This window comes from Laccaria bicolor, genomic scaffold (assembly GCF_000143565.1).
Source record: "Laccaria bicolor S238N-H82 LACBIscaffold_23 genomic scaffold, whole genome shotgun sequence".
In the NCBI taxonomy this organism is placed as follows: domain Eukaryota; kingdom Fungi; phylum Basidiomycota; class Agaricomycetes; order Agaricales; family Hydnangiaceae; genus Laccaria; species Laccaria bicolor.
In genome coordinates this window covers 167319-183687 of record NW_001889894.1, presented here as the reverse complement: position 1 = coordinate 183687, position 16369 = coordinate 167319, and the positions used below count along the sequence as shown (strand labels likewise).

Below are 16369 nucleotides of genomic sequence, written 5' to 3'. Positions count from 1 at the left end.
ACCGACGAAGGACGATCCAAACCTACTATGGCACAGGGATGAAGGCTGCGGATCAGTAACTGAGTCCGCAATCTATGCAACACAACACAAGATATGTCGTTGCTTGAGTAATGGTTTTGGTGACGGTGAGGGAGAAGGGGAGCTGTGATTCGTCGTCTAATCCATTGGGAAAAACGGTGTTGTATAATCTACAAGGAACATTAGACGGGTCCAGGTTACAAAATTAGGACTGGCTTTGCAAATTTGGAATGGGCACTTCAAACAGTCAGACAGTAGCGTGACGGAAGAAGAATCTAGACATACCTGTTCAATGCACACATGCATTGGAGGTAGCCCATGCACGATTCATTTGCAACTTCGTTCGGCGGGTACAGATTTCTAAACAATTCACTTCACGCTCCTCGAAGCATGGGTAATCCACAACAATACAAGCGAACCCGCATTAAGAATCCCCCACTCGGGTCACTCCAACTGTACTTTTTCTTTGGTGCCTTGAACTGCTCCCGCGTGCCAGCTTCAGACAAGGCCAGCATGCGAGATGCTTCCGCCATCAGGCCTGACTATCAGTATATATGGAATGAATCATGTTCTGACCATTAAACACCTCGCACAAACTCCTCACATCCAAACTCAAAGCCGCCTCAAGAAACGCGCATATGTGAAATGGGTCCTCCTTTCCCGCAAAGTGCTGTCGTGAACCGACGATATTGTTTGAGATGCCTTTGGTGGCCGACTCAGCGTTGAGGTGGACGAGGTTGTCGGATATGGCTATGCTCGTCGTCGTCGGTGTTGTGGCAATGTTGTGGCGGGAGAACGACGCCATCATTTCCGGAATCCGTTCCGACGGACGATGACTCAGCAAATCCAAAGCAAATCCATCTTCACAAGCAATTCACCTTGTTTACGTCGAAATTCAAAGTTCGCAAGCAAAATATAAGCACAGTGACTCAGTGAGTGCCGTTTCTTGCCGAAGTGTGCAAGGAAGGTTCCCATGCTCCAAATTGCCCTCGACTGCCATCATCTCAGGCGAACCCTTTGCTCCATCATCGATCGTTGTGCGTTTTGGCTGCACATATATGATATCACACTTAGGAGGGATCTCGTGAGCGTCTTTTTGACTTTGCCCTTGATGACAAACACGAGGTTACTTTAGGTTCTACCAATGAGTACCCTTGGCCGATGATGAAAACTGCGCTCAGAGACTTCCTGTCGGATCGTTTAGTAACTGTGTGTGTGACCATTCACGGTAATCGAGTACGTGTCTCTCAGATCCATTCAGCCCTCTTCTCGCTGACGAGTCATCCAGTGCCGCTCAAGTCTCTTACTGACGCATACTGCCCATAATTTCTCCCTTTGTGACGCTTTCTCAGATCTCAAGCAGCATATACACTGCGTTTTAGTCCTAGGCTGAGGACTGGAGGACGAGTCCGGAAGATTGCATCACAGATTTGTACGGTACGTCCACGCTCTATCCCTCTCTACGTTCTAGTTTGCTGACAATGCATTCATTAGTACCGTACCATCCTCTCGGACTCGGTTCACGTACACTAGGGATAAGCTCCGGTCCCACGACGATGTGCTGAGGACGACTTGTCGCAGAAATGAGGTTTACACGAGGTGCAGAGGAGAGGGTATCTGTGGAGGAGAAGAACCAAAATCAGTGGTCCATCGCAGGTACGAACAAGTCTTTGACCGATCAATTCATGCTAAGGGTCCTGATTTCTAGAGGGCAGCTCACAAACCCCGGTACCAGCCTGCTGTTCTCAACTATGTTGTGGCCTTGGCTTAAGATCGACCAGAAAACGTTCAACGTCCGACGGACTCGACTCAGTACCGCGCATTTAATCGCCTTGGACCACCTCCTATACCTAAAGCGCTGGGAGTCATCTTGTACGTTCTCTTGCTTTGGGTATGACTCCAACATCTCCAGCTTTCGGTGACGAGATTGAGCTAATCACATTATCGTTTTGCAGGGTCAATGACGTGGCAGCTCTGAGGCATCGAGTTTACAGAAACGAGCCCACGTAGATGATGAACCAACACCGACATGGGAGCTATCCGGACTCTAAGCAACGTTGTCCTCGACCACCATCAATTCTGCCAACTCTATGCCCATAATCTAGCTACCGTTCGCGCGCCTCCTCTACGAGCTCAATTCTCTCTTTTGCCTTTCCAGGAACTCGAACCTGTCACTTAGCTCCTGCGCTCAAAACTCGGGGTGAGTGTGCAATCTCTCATGGAGGATAAAGCTAACACGGGTCGAAAGGACACTGGTTTGTGCTTTCATTCACGCGGGAGACTATGGCATTACCAACATATGACATTCAGGCAGTACATGTCCTGTCGGGCTCATTCAACCTCGTTTTGCTGATAACTTTCTGTCGTCCGGTTAGTCAAACGATGTCGGTTTTTGTGTTTCGAAAACTTATGATCGCTCTTGAATTGAGTCGAGTTAGAAACCCATACTCGTGCAACACATTGCTATGCTTCAACCACTCTCAAGTGATGCGGGATCGAACGCAATCGGAGAGACGCGGGTCTGGTGGCCACCTTTTGGCTTATGTACGCGACCATCTTGTCGCTGAGGTTTAAGGTATGTCTCCTCTATCACCAACTTTCTTCGGTGCTCCTGATCATGCATCCAACAGTTCACCTCGCACGGTATACACCCTTCAACTCAACTCACGCATTTCAACATGATGAATGGTGTCTTCACAGTGCGGAGAGGCTAGTCATGAAGCAGTCGGTATGTTGTGTGGCTGTTCAATTACGGGTATGACTTTATATGCCCTTACCTATCCCTGCGGCCTTCGTTGGCCCCCCTCAGCAGGGGTTGGATGACGTTGACCTTGTCGGAGACGACTGTGTTACAAAGCAGTCAGAAGATCCGTGGTCTGACGCTGTTTTTGCCTTAGGAGTCAAATTTCAAGGGCTTCGTCGAGGTTGGGTGAGGTTCGTCGTTATGGAAATAGATTTCTCGAGAAATAATCACTGATTCCATTGAATAGTCGTCCTCCTCAAATCCGGCGCCTTCTCCGGAAAGATTGCCGTCATCGCCGTCATCGTAGAGATCATCGACCACAACTGCGTATGTCTCCTCAGAATGCTCCCGGAACTTCACTAACCTCCACGCAGGCCATCATCGACGCCCAACAACGGGTGTTCCCCGCCAATCCTATCCCTACAAGCACCTCTCCCTCACTCCCCTCAAACTCTCAGACCTGCCCCCAGCAGCTGGTCCGCAAAGAGGTTGAGAAAGAGGCCATCATTGACAAACAGGACAAGTCAAGTTGGGCACAGAACCGGGTCGCGGGGCAGAAAGAGACGGGCGTTGTCCAATTTCGGTCGCTGGAGCGTCATGCTGGCGTACTTCCTCGCATCTTGCCAAATTTAACCATTCGCCGCCTTGATCTTGCCGTCAAACGATTAGGAAACCCAATCGCGAGCAGTCTATGCACTGCCCATCAACCACTCCTCATGGGATCGGCGACAATCAGAGGGAGAGTTTTTGTGGCTGGTCTACGGTACATACCCCCTATGTTTTCCACATTCGAAGTGCACAACGTCTGACTGTACAGCCTGCAGTTCGCCTACAGTAATTAGATATTAACCTTAGGACCTAATAAAGGTAGGCTTTGCGGAAAAGAACGCGGTAAGTGAATAAAAAAGCGTCGGCCGTCTGAAGCTTCGAACCCGCGTCTGGAAGTTTTCGGGCGAGAAGATGATAATAATCTACCTCAGGTAGACGGTGGGTGGTTGTTTGTCGAAGGAGGGAGAAGTGGTGTATCAGAACAAGAGCCATTGAAAATATTTAGACTATCACCTTGAAGCAGGGTCGTGGGGCCCGTGGCAAATCTCCATTGAATTAAATTACATCCCCAGTTGGCACATGCCGTCACTTAGGCGGCATTGAGTTTGGATAGGTGTTGCTGGCTCTGCCCTTCAACACTCCCCTTGCCACCTCCCCTCACACCGATACAAACCGCAGAGGCTCCGCTATCACTTATCTGACCATTTAAGAGCTCCTAAGCCGACTTGGTCTCTGCTTAGGCCCTCGGTGACCTCGGCAAAGGCAGTCGTATGTCGACCTTTACGTGGGAGGAAATATTACGTGGCGTGCACACCATTCAAGAGGTGCGCTACGCTATCGCGGCGATGTACGGCTTGCAGCTCTATGAGTGGTTCGCGTCGTATGTCTCGATCCCCCTCCCATTCTGCAGACTTCTTGGACGCTGATATTTTCGTCCTAGGTTCGATAAGGAGGTTAATCTTGTACGTTCCTTCTGCATGATCAGGGATCATTAAGGGGCTAATCATATGTGCAGATCCACCAAGCGCGGTGGTCCTCTATAAAAATCGCATATCTACTTTGCCGCTATTATCCTCTCTGCTTCTGGCCGGTATTCATGTGGGCCTATATCGGGAATCACAGTCCAGAAGTGTGCCAATACGTCTTATGGCCCATTCATGCTTTACTTGCACCATTTGTAAGTCTCTTCGCATTTGCTGTAAGTTGAAGAAACTGATTCACAATATGACTTACTAGCTATTTTTCTCTCAAGGTTTGAGTCTTGCCAAGTTCACCAAGGATTTAGCATCTTATTTCGATCCAGCTGTTATGGTGATGAGAGCTTACGCATTTTCTGGGCGCAATAGATGGGTATTGATACCTCTTGCAACATGTTACTCAGGCCTACTTGCTGTGGACATCTGGGCTTTCTGCATTGACATCAAACCCATACCTCCATCCTTCTATACCCTGGTCAGTAGAACTGGCTGTTTCCCCAACTATGGCGATCAGGACAGGGCTGACGCAGTTGGGGTGAGTATTTTTTTCTAAAAGTCAAATGGCTTCTAAGTTTACTCAATGTCGACAGTTTTCCATGGTTTGTCTTCTGTTCAGTTAGAGGGTGTCATGGATTATCAACATGAATTCACAGTTAGCCGCCATGCTGATGGACTTGATATCTCTCGTTTTTGTTTTTATTGTGAATATTTTTCATCACAGTGTGCTCTTTCCAAACTTACGCTCTTTGCAGCAATGTCGGAAAGCGCAAAACAGGGAGGTCTCTCTTGCACGGTACTTCATCAGTCAAGGTGAGTAAGTTTTGTTGAACGACCTGTCATGTAGGTAGTCTAATGCTCCAACAGGTCTCTCTTCATTTGGCTTTATTGCCTTCATAAATGCAACAACTGCCGTATGCTTCTTCCGGTAGGTTGAACCTTCATGTTACATGTGAGGTCACAGAATTCCTCATTTTCTTTCTAAAGCCGGAATCATGGTGGTCGTGGTGTTGGCTTACCTTTGGTCCTTGTCTCATCAAACCTCGTTGTGAGCTCATTTAACCATCCATCATAATCACAAGCTGACAAACCTGTCTAAAGGCTTGCAGAGTGTAAGTCACCAATATCCCAACATATGATTCTTATTTAATTACACTTTTTCCTTCTAGGATCCTGCTCTTGCGCCGAAAAGCGTCCCCAACGCAATCCGAAATTTCACGGAGAAACTCGAATATTGTTCATAACGCCTTCAAACATTCCGACGTATGGACCATGGATCCCGGAGAATAGACTTGGCCATTATACAGCTAGTGATGACAATTAATACCTTTACCTTGCCTTAAGCGCATTCATTCACATTTGTATATATATTTGCAAGGGCACCACTGTCGATAGCTATAGCATATACTTTCTGAGCAATTTACCATTCAACTCAGGATCCAGTTATGTTTTTGACTTGCCGGCTGTTGGCCATTCCTTCACATGGCAATATGAGTTGTGAGTTTCACCACGTTTGCCACTAAAATTCATGAGGATGTCAACTTGAAGATGGCCCCTGCTATAATGTATCATTCCTGGATGGTTTGGAGAACAGAGACCACTTGCTCTTCATATTATACCGTACTCTTCATGTTATCTACCCGCTCGCCCCAATCAATCGAGGCAAGTCTTTTCATCTTCCCCTTTGTTTTCTTCCTTTCATTGATGGTGGATTTCCTCAGAGGAACAACGTCCGTCACGCAGATATCCTTTTAGAAGAACTAGATATTCCGCCAGGTGATCGCCGTTTTGCTTGATTTTCTGGAGCAGGAAAACTCTCGTTCACGAACGTTACTATTGATGTGCACGCTATTTGGTGCGTTCTTGGCAGGGCTCATCGTCCCCTGAGAGGGAGGTCTGGCGATTGCGTTGACGGAGAAGCTGGAGGATGTGGTTTCGATCATACTCGTATGAAGTTGTAAAGTCAATATTGCAGAGCGTTTTCCAGAAGGCCGGGTAATTTCAGTGTTATAAAGCCATCCAGAACTTTGCACCGGCGATGAAAGGCACTTGAGTGGAACGCCCTCCGTGTGGACCAGTAACTCTGAACCTTCATGGTAAACATTAAAAACCAAGCGCAGGGTGACGTAAATTCGACAGTATTTGATAAGGGGCCTGCCAATCCTAGGGAGAATGATTACTACGGCCCATACAACAAACTCCTTGCAAACTCTTCAACATTCTCTTGGTCCATTCACCGTTGCACCACAGACTCGCTCGATTGCGGAGTCCCGCGAGTTCTTGGTCGAATACCAGGTGTTCTGGGGAATGCACCAGTCTTCAAGCTTCATCCTCGAGATCAAGACAGGGTCTAAATTTGGCCTCGTATCTGCTCGAGAACAAGCTGATCTTCAAATTCGTACTCATGAACCAAAAGGTGTGGTAGCGCAATCTTCCAATGGTCTAACCCAGAGTTAACCCCACTCGAAATCACCCTAATGTATACAGCCGGAACATCAAGACCAATATCGGCAGGGGAAATGAACTCCCCTAGCGCGTAGACGTTCTCCACGTAAACGGGCACCAACAACTTCCAATTGTACTTCTCCACCGCTTCTCTTTCCAACGGGCTCGCGTCAGAAAGGGCAGCAGAGATGCCCGATATGAGCGAGTTTGAGATGTCATCCGGCTCTGCGTTCGTGGATACAAGATCGGAATCCGAGAAAGAAAGCGCATTCCCCACGGAATTGCCAAAGAGATTAGCAACCAGAGCTCTCAACGTCAACGCGCCCTCTAGGCTCTCGGACGGTGCAGGCCACGGCGAGTCGAGCATGTGATCACGATTCTCACACGTTCAAAGGGCGTCGAGATAATGGTATTGATTGAGGAGCTACATACACGAAGTGTAAGAATTGACATTCATATGTATCTATGAGAGTCCATGCTGCTCCAGATGGATATGCTGAGCCGAGGGAGGAGGACGTAAGAGAAGTGCGCTCGTTGAAATCGAGGTGTGGTACTTACCAAGTCGGAATAAGACATCCCCGGTTCTCCATTCCCGCAGGATCGTTTTGATGGAGGGTGGGTGTATTTGCTTTCTAAGCTTGGCGTGCGCGCTCTGCGGGATGTTGTCGTGGTTGATGAAGAAGTGGTAGGGGGTGGTAAAGCAGGAAAAGGGGTCCTTGTAGCATGTCTCCTCGGTGGTTGAGAAGTCGGCGGTGGTGGAGGCGCCATGGAGGATGTACCCTGCAACGGAGTGCCAATAAATCCCAAAGTCATAAATCCTCCCAAACGCCTCGCTTCCTGATTACGCAAGTCAACCATCTGCAGCCAACGATTGAGTTGCATCCAATTCTCCAAGACGGCCCTTCTCCTTGACTCCGCTTCGTCCCTTGCTATCTCCGCCCTCTGTACTCGCTTCGCCGACGATTCAAACGAGGGCGACGACGACGACGCATCCGTTAGCGCTTGCAACAGCCGCTCAGCCTTTTCCGCGTGTTTCCTCGTATTCGTCAATTCCTTCTTCACGCCTCGTTCTCCGCATACGTCTCCGTCAACAACGTCGACAGTTGCAGGTTTGAACTTGCATTCCTAGTCGTCGTCAGCGTATTTGCATTGGTAGGCACAGTATCTTGCGGGGAAGCAGACACAGGGTAGCTGATGAAGATGATGCAAGGTGGCAAAGGGAAAGTGGAGAAGAGCCAGCGGTGGCGAAACAAGGGATTGACAAGGTTGTTAAAGCTGTTCGACGCCATAACGACGTCAAACAAGGAAGGTGGTGGATGAACGAAGCAGAGTGGTGGAGAGGAGCCAGCGCCGGCGCCAAACGAAGCAGGTTGGGGTACACTGACATGGCACCGGCACTACAGCTACTGTCAGTCCTGCAAAAGCTGGTTGTGGAGGGATTCACTCACCAGGTCCCCAAACCTCCTTCAAGAACAAGTTGAACCTCTCACACCCCTTTTGGAGGGAGGAAAGGTCGTCGTCATTGTTATCAGCAAGTCTAGATAACAGACAATAGTGATCATGATGGAAGTGCAATAGATATGATTTGAAACATACCAATTACAAGATACTGGTGGAATAGTGGAGACAGAGACTGTAAAAGAACGTTAATAGCAACAAGAATGGAAGGGAACGAAGGGGAAGTGTGTGGAGACGAAGGAAACAGCGTGGGTGGGAACACGTTATTTAGGGTTAGTTCTAGTATGAAGAATGACATCAGACCAGAAGCGCGCAGCGTCATTTCTGTCTATCCAATGCTGCCTCTATCTCCCTACACGTCTCCCAACTGATTTCAACCTCGTGTATGAAATCGCACAAAAATTTGTACAATGGGCTGGATATATATTATACGTATCACGAAATAAAAAGGATAATTGCCAGGTTCCTATGTGCGCGCAAACTCAATAAGGGTTAGGTTCGTGTTTCCATCTCTCCACAGTGCCGGCTCGCCCTCACGATCTCGATGAACTCATGCACCAAAGGCCCGAGCAATCTTTGACGGATCGAAAAAGCGGAGGGTTTAGCATAGAGTTCCACGACATGAGGCGGTAAAGTGAAGGGATGAGGAAGGGGTGGAGTGGCTCTACGATGTCAGAGATTTCAATAGAATTTTGGTGACAGTGAGAGAGAGAGCAAGACGACGCACCATTGAGGGACCGGCCTGACCCAGTACGGGGGCTTCCTGGTTCCCAAAACCTTCTGCACTGCCCGTATAAGCTCCAGATCCGTGCCCCGCTCCAACTCCACCAGCGTTGCATTCGACGTGACGATGATAGCGGTGCATCCGACATTGCGCTTGCCATTGTAGGGCACGAGGCCAAGTCGACACGTCCTGGGTAGTCGGCTTCGGACTTCCATGATGGTCTGGAATTGGCGGTTATCCTGGTTCATGTCAAGCGCGAATTTGTGTCGGTCCGCCCACTCGTCTTGTCTCTCTGGAGGAAAAGGGAAGGCGAGAACTGTTAGGCGCACACGCTTCCCAGATCGAGGGTCGCCAGTGTTCATTAAAGCCGGCACTTCACCCATGTCCCCGAGCGTCAGAGGTGGCCGTGGTTGTTTCGGTGCTTTCGGTTTCTTGAGAACATTGGTGTTCTTTGTGTCGTCCATAGCGTTATCCCTGTAAACATTCAGTTATGAAACCAAAAAATTGAGTCTTTAAGAGACCTACATCGTATAGCTGTGTTATAGCTTAAAGCTTTGAACAGAACATGTTGGATGGGAGTTTAATGTCGCTCATATACCCACGTGCACGTGCCACCACATCAAGGTTTCAACAGATCGCATTGTTTTCCGGAGTCTGTGAACGTTACCACTTGTATTGTTATTTTTTTTGGTAGGATAGATACACATTGATCGGCATCCTTTTCCTTCAGTTGCACGAGAAACCGCCTGAGCCAAGCAAATACATGTTTTGTTCTGCCTCATCGCTGACTCGGAATGAACAATGGAAGGTGACTCGAAGTTCAAGTTCCCCTTCAAGTTGAATGTTTTTTGTCTTGCTGGTTGGGATGATACACGTTCTTACTCTTCATATTAATTCCAAACGGAACAAATACATGTCTGGTTCTATCTTATTCTTGTCAACGAACAATTTGATTCGTTGTTCTCCCTGAACGCTAAGTAAAAATAACTCATTGTTGGTTAGGTACACATCTTTGTTCTTTACGTTATGCCCGAACAAAGCAAATACAAATCTTGTTCTGGCTTATTCTTCTTGTATTCTTCAAACCGTTGAGAACCAGTCATACACTCAGTTGTTTCCTAGAAGTAGAACTCAATCCCCACCGGCATATTGGAAACTGATTGGAAATGCAGGAAGAGCGGAAAGTGAGTGCATATGCTTGGCGCAACAAAAAGGACCAGTTATAGACAGCCTTTTGTAAAATAAGTATAACAAGGCAGATACATGCTCGAAATCTCGCAACAAAAATTTCCATACTCGTCTGGTTTATTTGAAAGAAAAGGTAACCACTATAAGCATCATGGACTCGTGGCATTTCTCGTCTTCCATCGTTCGCTCACAACTCTCATTCAGAAACTTGATAAGTAAGCACCAAAACGGATCGTTGCATTTTATCATCCCCCACCCTTTGCTCATAATTCTCATTCAGAATGTTGACTACAAGATCAGTCTCTCCTATTCCTGACAATCTCGGATTTGAACTTCCCGGCATTAAATCTCGAGGCTATGGTGCTTATTCAATTGCCAGTGCCCTCGTTCACAGTGGACGTTTCAACATCCGCGGACGCGAATATCACTCATACGGCTTCTGTGCCATGGCTCTCCAGGACCTCGTCGACGATCTCGCACCAACTGCCCTCGTCATCCCACAATTCGAGTTGGACGCATTCACAGTGTCCCACCCCACCTCCATCTCCCTCACAGACTCTATCGCTTCCCTTCCACAGCTAAAAGCGCGAGGGCCAATTCCAGATTTTTCCATTATTCTCGTCCGCGCCATCCTAAGCGCCACAGGACTGCCAATCCCCCGAGGCATGCGTCTCGACTCCTTTGAGCACTGGCAAAATGTCAAGATTGAGAAACTCGTCGTCGGTTTGGTGGCTGAGGTGAAGCGCCGGGCGACGCGTTCTGCTACAAGCCCGGAAGAGTTCGTAACCAGCTTGAGAGGTCGCATCCAGGATGCCAGAGTCGATGCTGTTGACCAGGCCGCCGCAGCTTTCCTTGCGCATGAAGGAACGAATCGGTTTATCTTGCTAGCATGGAGCGGAGAGTGGTACAGTTGGAGGATGGGTGTGCGTAAGGATTTTCTCGTCAAAGCCATGCCTCGCCGTCAAATCGTGTCCGAGAATGAAGGTGGAGAGGCTCACGAGGAAGCTGAAGAGGTTCCCGCGTCAAATGCCAAGTCAGGCACCCAAGTAAGCTCTGAGTTGAGCTCTGAAGAGGAGGCCAGCGTACCCGGGCCACAGACGGCGACTAGTAGGGAACGTGATGGCAAGGATCTAGACCCAGCTACTCATCGTCCCACTACTACAGGAAAACCCGAGCTGCCCTCTCGGGCAAGCAGATCCCAAGAGGCAAAGGTTGAAGGCTTCTATACATACAAAGACCCCCTTGGCGACATCACTGACAAGAAAATCCCGTACAATCCAAATCTGAATCCAAAGCCCAATGCTCAAAAGTCCAAAAAGAAATCGAAAGGTAAGGGCAAAGAAACGGAGGAAACTAAGCCACCTCCAAAGCCAAAGAAGGCGACGTTCAGGCGATACACGCCGGACGATCTCATGGGGGTTATGGAGATGCAGCGGTTGTTGACGCCTGAAGAATGCAATGACCCGAACCTGTTTAGGTTCAAGTGGTCGGATCCCATCCTGTTTGGAACTCCAGAGTCCAAGCAGCATTGGTCCTTGATTCATGGATTCCTAGAGCGTGAAAATACTCGAACTTTTAATATGTCCAATGTCTCAGGCAATGATGACTCACGTGAAGATGACTCATCTGAAGACGAAGATGACAGTGATCAGAACGAGGATGGAAGGCACAACGAGGGTGAGGAGAATGAGGTGAGCCATCATATCGATAGACATCTCGGATGTACCTAAATCTTTTCTCAACAGCAAGACGGCGATTTAGACAACTATTCCACTGAGAGTTCTGGCGACGAGTATGCGCCATCATTGGAGTTTTAGGTCAATTATAGTAGCGAGACCGAGTCCTTAATATGGTGTGAGTGAGTTCTCGATCGGGTAAAATAGGCACAGAGAGTTCAAGGGTTTCGAGATAATAAAAATTTCCATCTGGGATTGTGAAAACGTTTATCGCATAAGTCATGGTAAGTGCGCAAGTAAAATATTCTGTGCACCTCGCCACAGGAAGGATCCCATTTTCAACAAAGCAGAATATTTGGGTGCGCTCTCTGGTCCCTGGCTGGTTTATGTGTGCGAGATATTGAGATTGAAGGAGAAAAGGGGATAAAATGTAGTCGTTCTTCCAGTGGATCTTGAGCATTTGTTCAGCGACTTTGGCAGGTCGAGGTGCGAGTACTGGACTGCTGGGTAGAATGATGGTGTTAGATGACTCGAGGATTATACGTCGCCATCAGACTATAATTGGACACTAATAAAAAAAAATACGTCGCCATCGCAGGCACACGGCCATTAAACGGAGCCTTGGACCGCCGAAAATTGGCGGTAACACATAAACGGGTGGGTCTAATATAAGCGCGGGTCATGAGGTGACTCAGATGGGTAAAGAGTGAATTAGGACGCACACAGCGACACCCCGTTTTTCTCCCCCAGAATGAGATTTTCTCTTTCTATTTGTTCATTTTGTTGTGAAATGAGTGGCCCTTTGTGGTGGAGTGTTTTTTAGATATAAATTCAGCGACGTTTGAATTCTATTCTTGAGTTTGCCGATAACATGTGATCGTCAACATACTGGAGTCAGAGTCAGGGATCTTCTAGGAAGAAAAAGGTAGATTAGGCATAAATATATGGTGCAAGAAAAAACAATGCAACAACTTGTTTGAGGGTGGGTAGTAGATCTTTATCCGTCCTGTCTAGCCTGGAAAAATAGGAGTGGATTTAAAAATCCACCTCGGGGGTTCTGTAGGTGTGCATCACGTACTATTTAGGAAATATAACCGCGATATGAAATCCTACACCTATTGACTTTCGTATCGTCCCTCAAAACGATGCGTAATATAGGTAGGGTGCGTTAGCCTGAGTTCTGAATGTCGACCGAATTTGGTTGGAATCTTGAGCTAATGAGAAGCTGAGCAGCGTCGCGTCAAGATTGAACAATATGACATACCTCGCCCATACTTGCAATGCGCTTCGCGGAGAAGGGAGGGATTGATTGAGGCGGGGAACGCGGAGACCTCAGTTTGTTGCGTTTTTGACGTCGTATATCGAAGGTGTTCTGATTTTGAAAGCCAAGAAAACCACGCCCGAGAATATAGGTGTTCTAGAAATGGGATGAGCTATCATTAGAATGAAATCTATCATTGAGATCGGTAACGGTTGGTCAACGGTCGTTTATCTATGCTGCGCAGCTCCTCTTAGGCGCTTCCTTCCTGCCAGAAACTCTTCACGCCTAATCCGCAGGCTTCATATCACAAATTCACAATCCAAGGAAGCGCACGTCAGTTGACTTGGAGTCTGCGCTGAGCGAGCTTATAACTCGATAACTAAGGAATTAAGAAAAGAGACAAAGCTCGAAAACGTGAGTGGACAGACAAGCCATAATGAGCGAGAGTCCTGACCTGCACGATATGAGTAAATATAGCCAATTCACCAGGAGGTCCTGTGGATCTCACCATCGGCGCCTTGATTCAGTCCACTACATTTACGGACTCCTGTGGCATCTATCTCATGCAGGGGTTCGAGGGTTCCATGACCTGGGGCCATACAGTCCGGGAAAAAGCCACCGTATGCTGATCCTTGGGTATAGCGCGCCAGCTATGCAGGGAGGAATGCAGGCTATTTTAAGTAGCCGAGCATGCAACCGTCCTTGAACACAAAGTAGAACATACTGGACGCTCCAACTTAAGCTTGAACGTTGAACGTTTGAACTGCAATACCCAGTCCTTCATTTGATCATCGCAAGGAATGAGTGTCTCCAAGATGACGTAATCTCAGTCTGGTAATCCAGGACAATCGAAGTCAAGTCAAATTTTCAACATCCAACTTTTCGCTGCACGATTTTCTGCAGTCTGCGGAAATTTAACTTCATACAGTTACAACGAACGTTAGATGTCGGCGTTTGATCAGCGCTTACGCTGTGACGTCAAAATTATTCGGACAAATTATCTGAGAGGTATGAGATCCCAAACGTCTCGCCATTTAATTTTGTGTAGGAGGTTCGGTGCCTGAGTCCTGAGTGGCTGTGCAAAGTACATGACCGAAAACGTGAGTCTTATGCGCACAAAGGACGACGACGACGACAACTACGTGTCCAACATCCGCCATGGCGTCGACGGCCAAGGCTCGCTACAACGTTGGCCTCAAACTATACACCTTTCTTCTCTCTCATCGCCCTCGTCTTAGGGCAAGAACAACCAGTGCACACGATAACACCCTTTAACAACCTACCAGCGCGCCTGTTCTTCTTTGACGATACGGAGGTACGATTTTCGACCACTTTATGCGTGTATTTTACTTACAAGAAGGTTTAGGCCGCAATATATCATGATTCAATCAATGGGAATGTCTAAGTGTCGCCGAGCACCGATTCGACAACCGCTACGTGAGTCTCTTTAGAACGTTAAGAATGACCTCGGCTGATGTTTCTATGGTTTCAAGGCATTCGCGCTCACTGATAGCAAGATTCACTACCGCACCGAAGACCGCGGAAAGACGTGGCGGTCTTTCGAAGTTCCAGTCCCACCCGCTCTCGTCGCCAGGCCGATGTCATTCCATTCAGATTCCAAGAAATGGGGATCGATACTCTATCAGGGAACCGCGTGCAACCGCCAAGGGTGGGGCGCCATCTGCCACGACGAGGTATGTCATTCCCACTTTCTCTGGCTCATACTCTAACATAATATTATAGCCTTATCACACCAAAGAAGCTTTCAGCGACACCCCCCAACTCCTCCTCTCCGAAACTTCGCGTTGTCAATTCGCTTACAGCAGCAAAGACTTTAAACATGAAGCCCACTCTGACCTAATCTATTGCGTCGCCTTCGACACCTCAAGCGTCGACGGCTCCCACGCCCTCTCCTCGAGCCGCCTCTTCTCCAGCACCGACTTCTTCGACAAAGACCGCAAAGTCGAGGACCTCGGCATTGGGGAGAATGCAAAGGGCATCATTGCCTTCGCCATCGTCTCCAAATATGCCGTCGTCGCATTGAAGGACCTCTCACCTTCCAACGACGGCGAAATGTTGCTCTACGTCACTGTGGATACGAACACGTGGGCAAAGGCGCAGTTCCCCCATGCCTCCTCGGCCAAACTCAGAGAAAAACGCATATACGATCGTCGAATCGACCACGCACTCCCTCGCCGTCGACGTGGTGCTTCAAGATAAGAGCAGCATCGGGACACTCTTCGTCAGTAACTCCAACGGCACCTTCTTCGTCGAGAGTTTGAAGGACACGAACAGGAACGATATGGGGTACGTCGACTACGAGAAGCTGTACGGCGTTGATGGCGTGGGCTTTGCCAATGTTGTTTCAAATGCGAAGGATGTTGAGGGGCGAGGGGCACGGAAGCAGCTAAAGACAATGATCACTTTCGACGATGGTACGTCACTTTTTGTTTCTAACATCTGTGTCATCTAAGCTATTACAGGCAGCACATGGACCTCGCTCCGCCCTCCATCTCAAGACAGCGAGGGCAAATGCATCTCATGGGACCCCGCGACACGGACCTTTGCTCACTCCCTCTCCATTCCGTCACAACCCCACACAACTATGGGCGCATCTTCTCGTCACCAGCACCTGGTTTCGCTATGGGCGTTGGGTCGATAGGCGAGAGCCTCTTACCATACAACGAAAGCGACACATTTATCAGCACAGACGCCGGCGTTACCCGGCAGATGGTCCGACGAGACACGCACAAGTACGAGTTTGGCGACAAGGGGAGCACGGTGGTCGTGAATGACGAGGACGGGACGGACAACGTGCGATATTCGCTCGACCTGGGTAAATCATGGTGCGTTCGCCTTCCTCGTCTCTGTCTTTTCAAATGCTAACTTTACCAACAGGCAGAAATACGACATTGGGATCAAATTCCGAGCGAGGGCGCTCATGACCCTCCCTGACTCGACCTCACAAAGGTTCCTGCTTCTGGGGCAAGTAGCGCGTAAAGACCAGACAAAGGATACCGGACGTGTCGTCATTATCCAGCTCGACTTTTCCGGGACGAGGAAACGCAAGTGTGTGGAGGGAGATTTCGAGAAATGGTATGTACGCACTTCCAAGACGGAGTGCTTGATGGGCCACAAGGTTCGTTTTACCCGTTTTATTGTGTGTGGTTTTAGCTAAGCAGCATTTTGGTAGCACCTCCCATGCCCCCGAGATTAAACGACAGCATGACAAGATCATGATGCTCGAGGTGATTTTACGGGGTTTGACCTGCGTGAATGGAAAGCTTCGACTTTTCTAGTTTGCTTGGTGGCTCCCACGTACACTTGTCGAAA

At 48.5% G+C, this 16369-nt stretch overlaps 6 protein-coding genes across 6 annotated transcripts; 5 read left to right on the top strand and 1 right to left on the bottom strand.

Moving 5' to 3' along the window:
* Positions 1–1179: 1179 nt before the first annotated feature.
* On the top strand, positions 1180–1411 carry LACBIDRAFT_303124 (uncharacterized protein; the record flags this gene model as incomplete). The annotated part of the gene is made up of 2 exons (XM_001883953.1): positions 1180–1254; positions 1307–1411. The coding sequence occupies 2 exons, from the start codon at positions 1180–1182 to the stop codon at positions 1409–1411; spliced, it is 180 nt and encodes a 59-aa protein (XP_001883988.1).
* A 1323-nt stretch (positions 1412–2734) lies between these two features.
* LACBIDRAFT_303123 (uncharacterized protein) lies at positions 2735–3254 on the top strand (the record flags this gene model as incomplete). Its single annotated transcript, XM_001883952.1, has 4 exons — positions 2735–2746; positions 2831–2952; positions 3009–3088; positions 3136–3254. The coding sequence occupies 4 exons, from the start codon at positions 2735–2737 to the stop codon at positions 3252–3254; spliced, it is 333 nt and encodes a 110-aa protein (XP_001883987.1).
* An 826-nt stretch (positions 3255–4080) lies between these two features.
* On the top strand, positions 4081–5574 carry LACBIDRAFT_303122 (uncharacterized protein; the record flags this gene model as incomplete). Its single annotated transcript, XM_001883951.1, has 10 exons — positions 4081–4190; positions 4251–4272; positions 4326–4487; positions 4547–4822; positions 4878–4886; positions 5040–5097; positions 5152–5212; positions 5272–5332; positions 5386–5396; positions 5454–5574. 10 exons carry the CDS (start codon positions 4081–4083, stop codon positions 5572–5574), a joined length of 891 nt encoding a protein of 296 aa, XP_001883986.1.
* Positions 5575–6634: 1060 nt separating this feature from the next.
* LACBIDRAFT_294855 (uncharacterized protein) lies at positions 6635–9467 on the bottom strand (the record flags this gene model as incomplete). The annotated part of the gene is made up of 7 exons (XM_001883839.1): positions 9437–9467; positions 8915–9385; positions 8544–8602; positions 8326–8362; positions 7890–8109; positions 7288–7854; positions 6635–7108 (listed from the first exon to the last, which is right to left on the bottom strand). Coding segments are annotated over exons 1-7 (1830 nt in total). The 5' UTR covers positions 9439–9467.
* A 783-nt stretch (positions 9468–10250) lies between these two features.
* LACBIDRAFT_329716 (uncharacterized protein) lies at positions 10251–11916 on the top strand (the record flags this gene model as incomplete). The annotated part of the gene is made up of 3 exons (XM_001883950.1): positions 10251–10314; positions 10400–11790; positions 11845–11916. The coding sequence occupies 3 exons, from the start codon at positions 10251–10253 to the stop codon at positions 11914–11916; spliced, it is 1527 nt and encodes a 508-aa protein (XP_001883985.1).
* A 2229-nt stretch (positions 11917–14145) lies between these two features.
* LACBIDRAFT_303116 (VPS10-like protein) lies at positions 14146–16253 on the top strand (the record flags this gene model as incomplete). Its single annotated transcript, XM_001883949.1, has 9 exons — positions 14146–14224; positions 14275–14351; positions 14453–14473; positions 14530–14730; positions 14780–15145; positions 15189–15471; positions 15564–15882; positions 15935–16175; positions 16230–16253. 9 exons carry the CDS (start codon positions 14146–14148, stop codon positions 16251–16253), a joined length of 1611 nt encoding a protein of 536 aa, XP_001883984.1.
* Between the last annotated feature and the right edge of the window lie 116 nt (positions 16254–16369).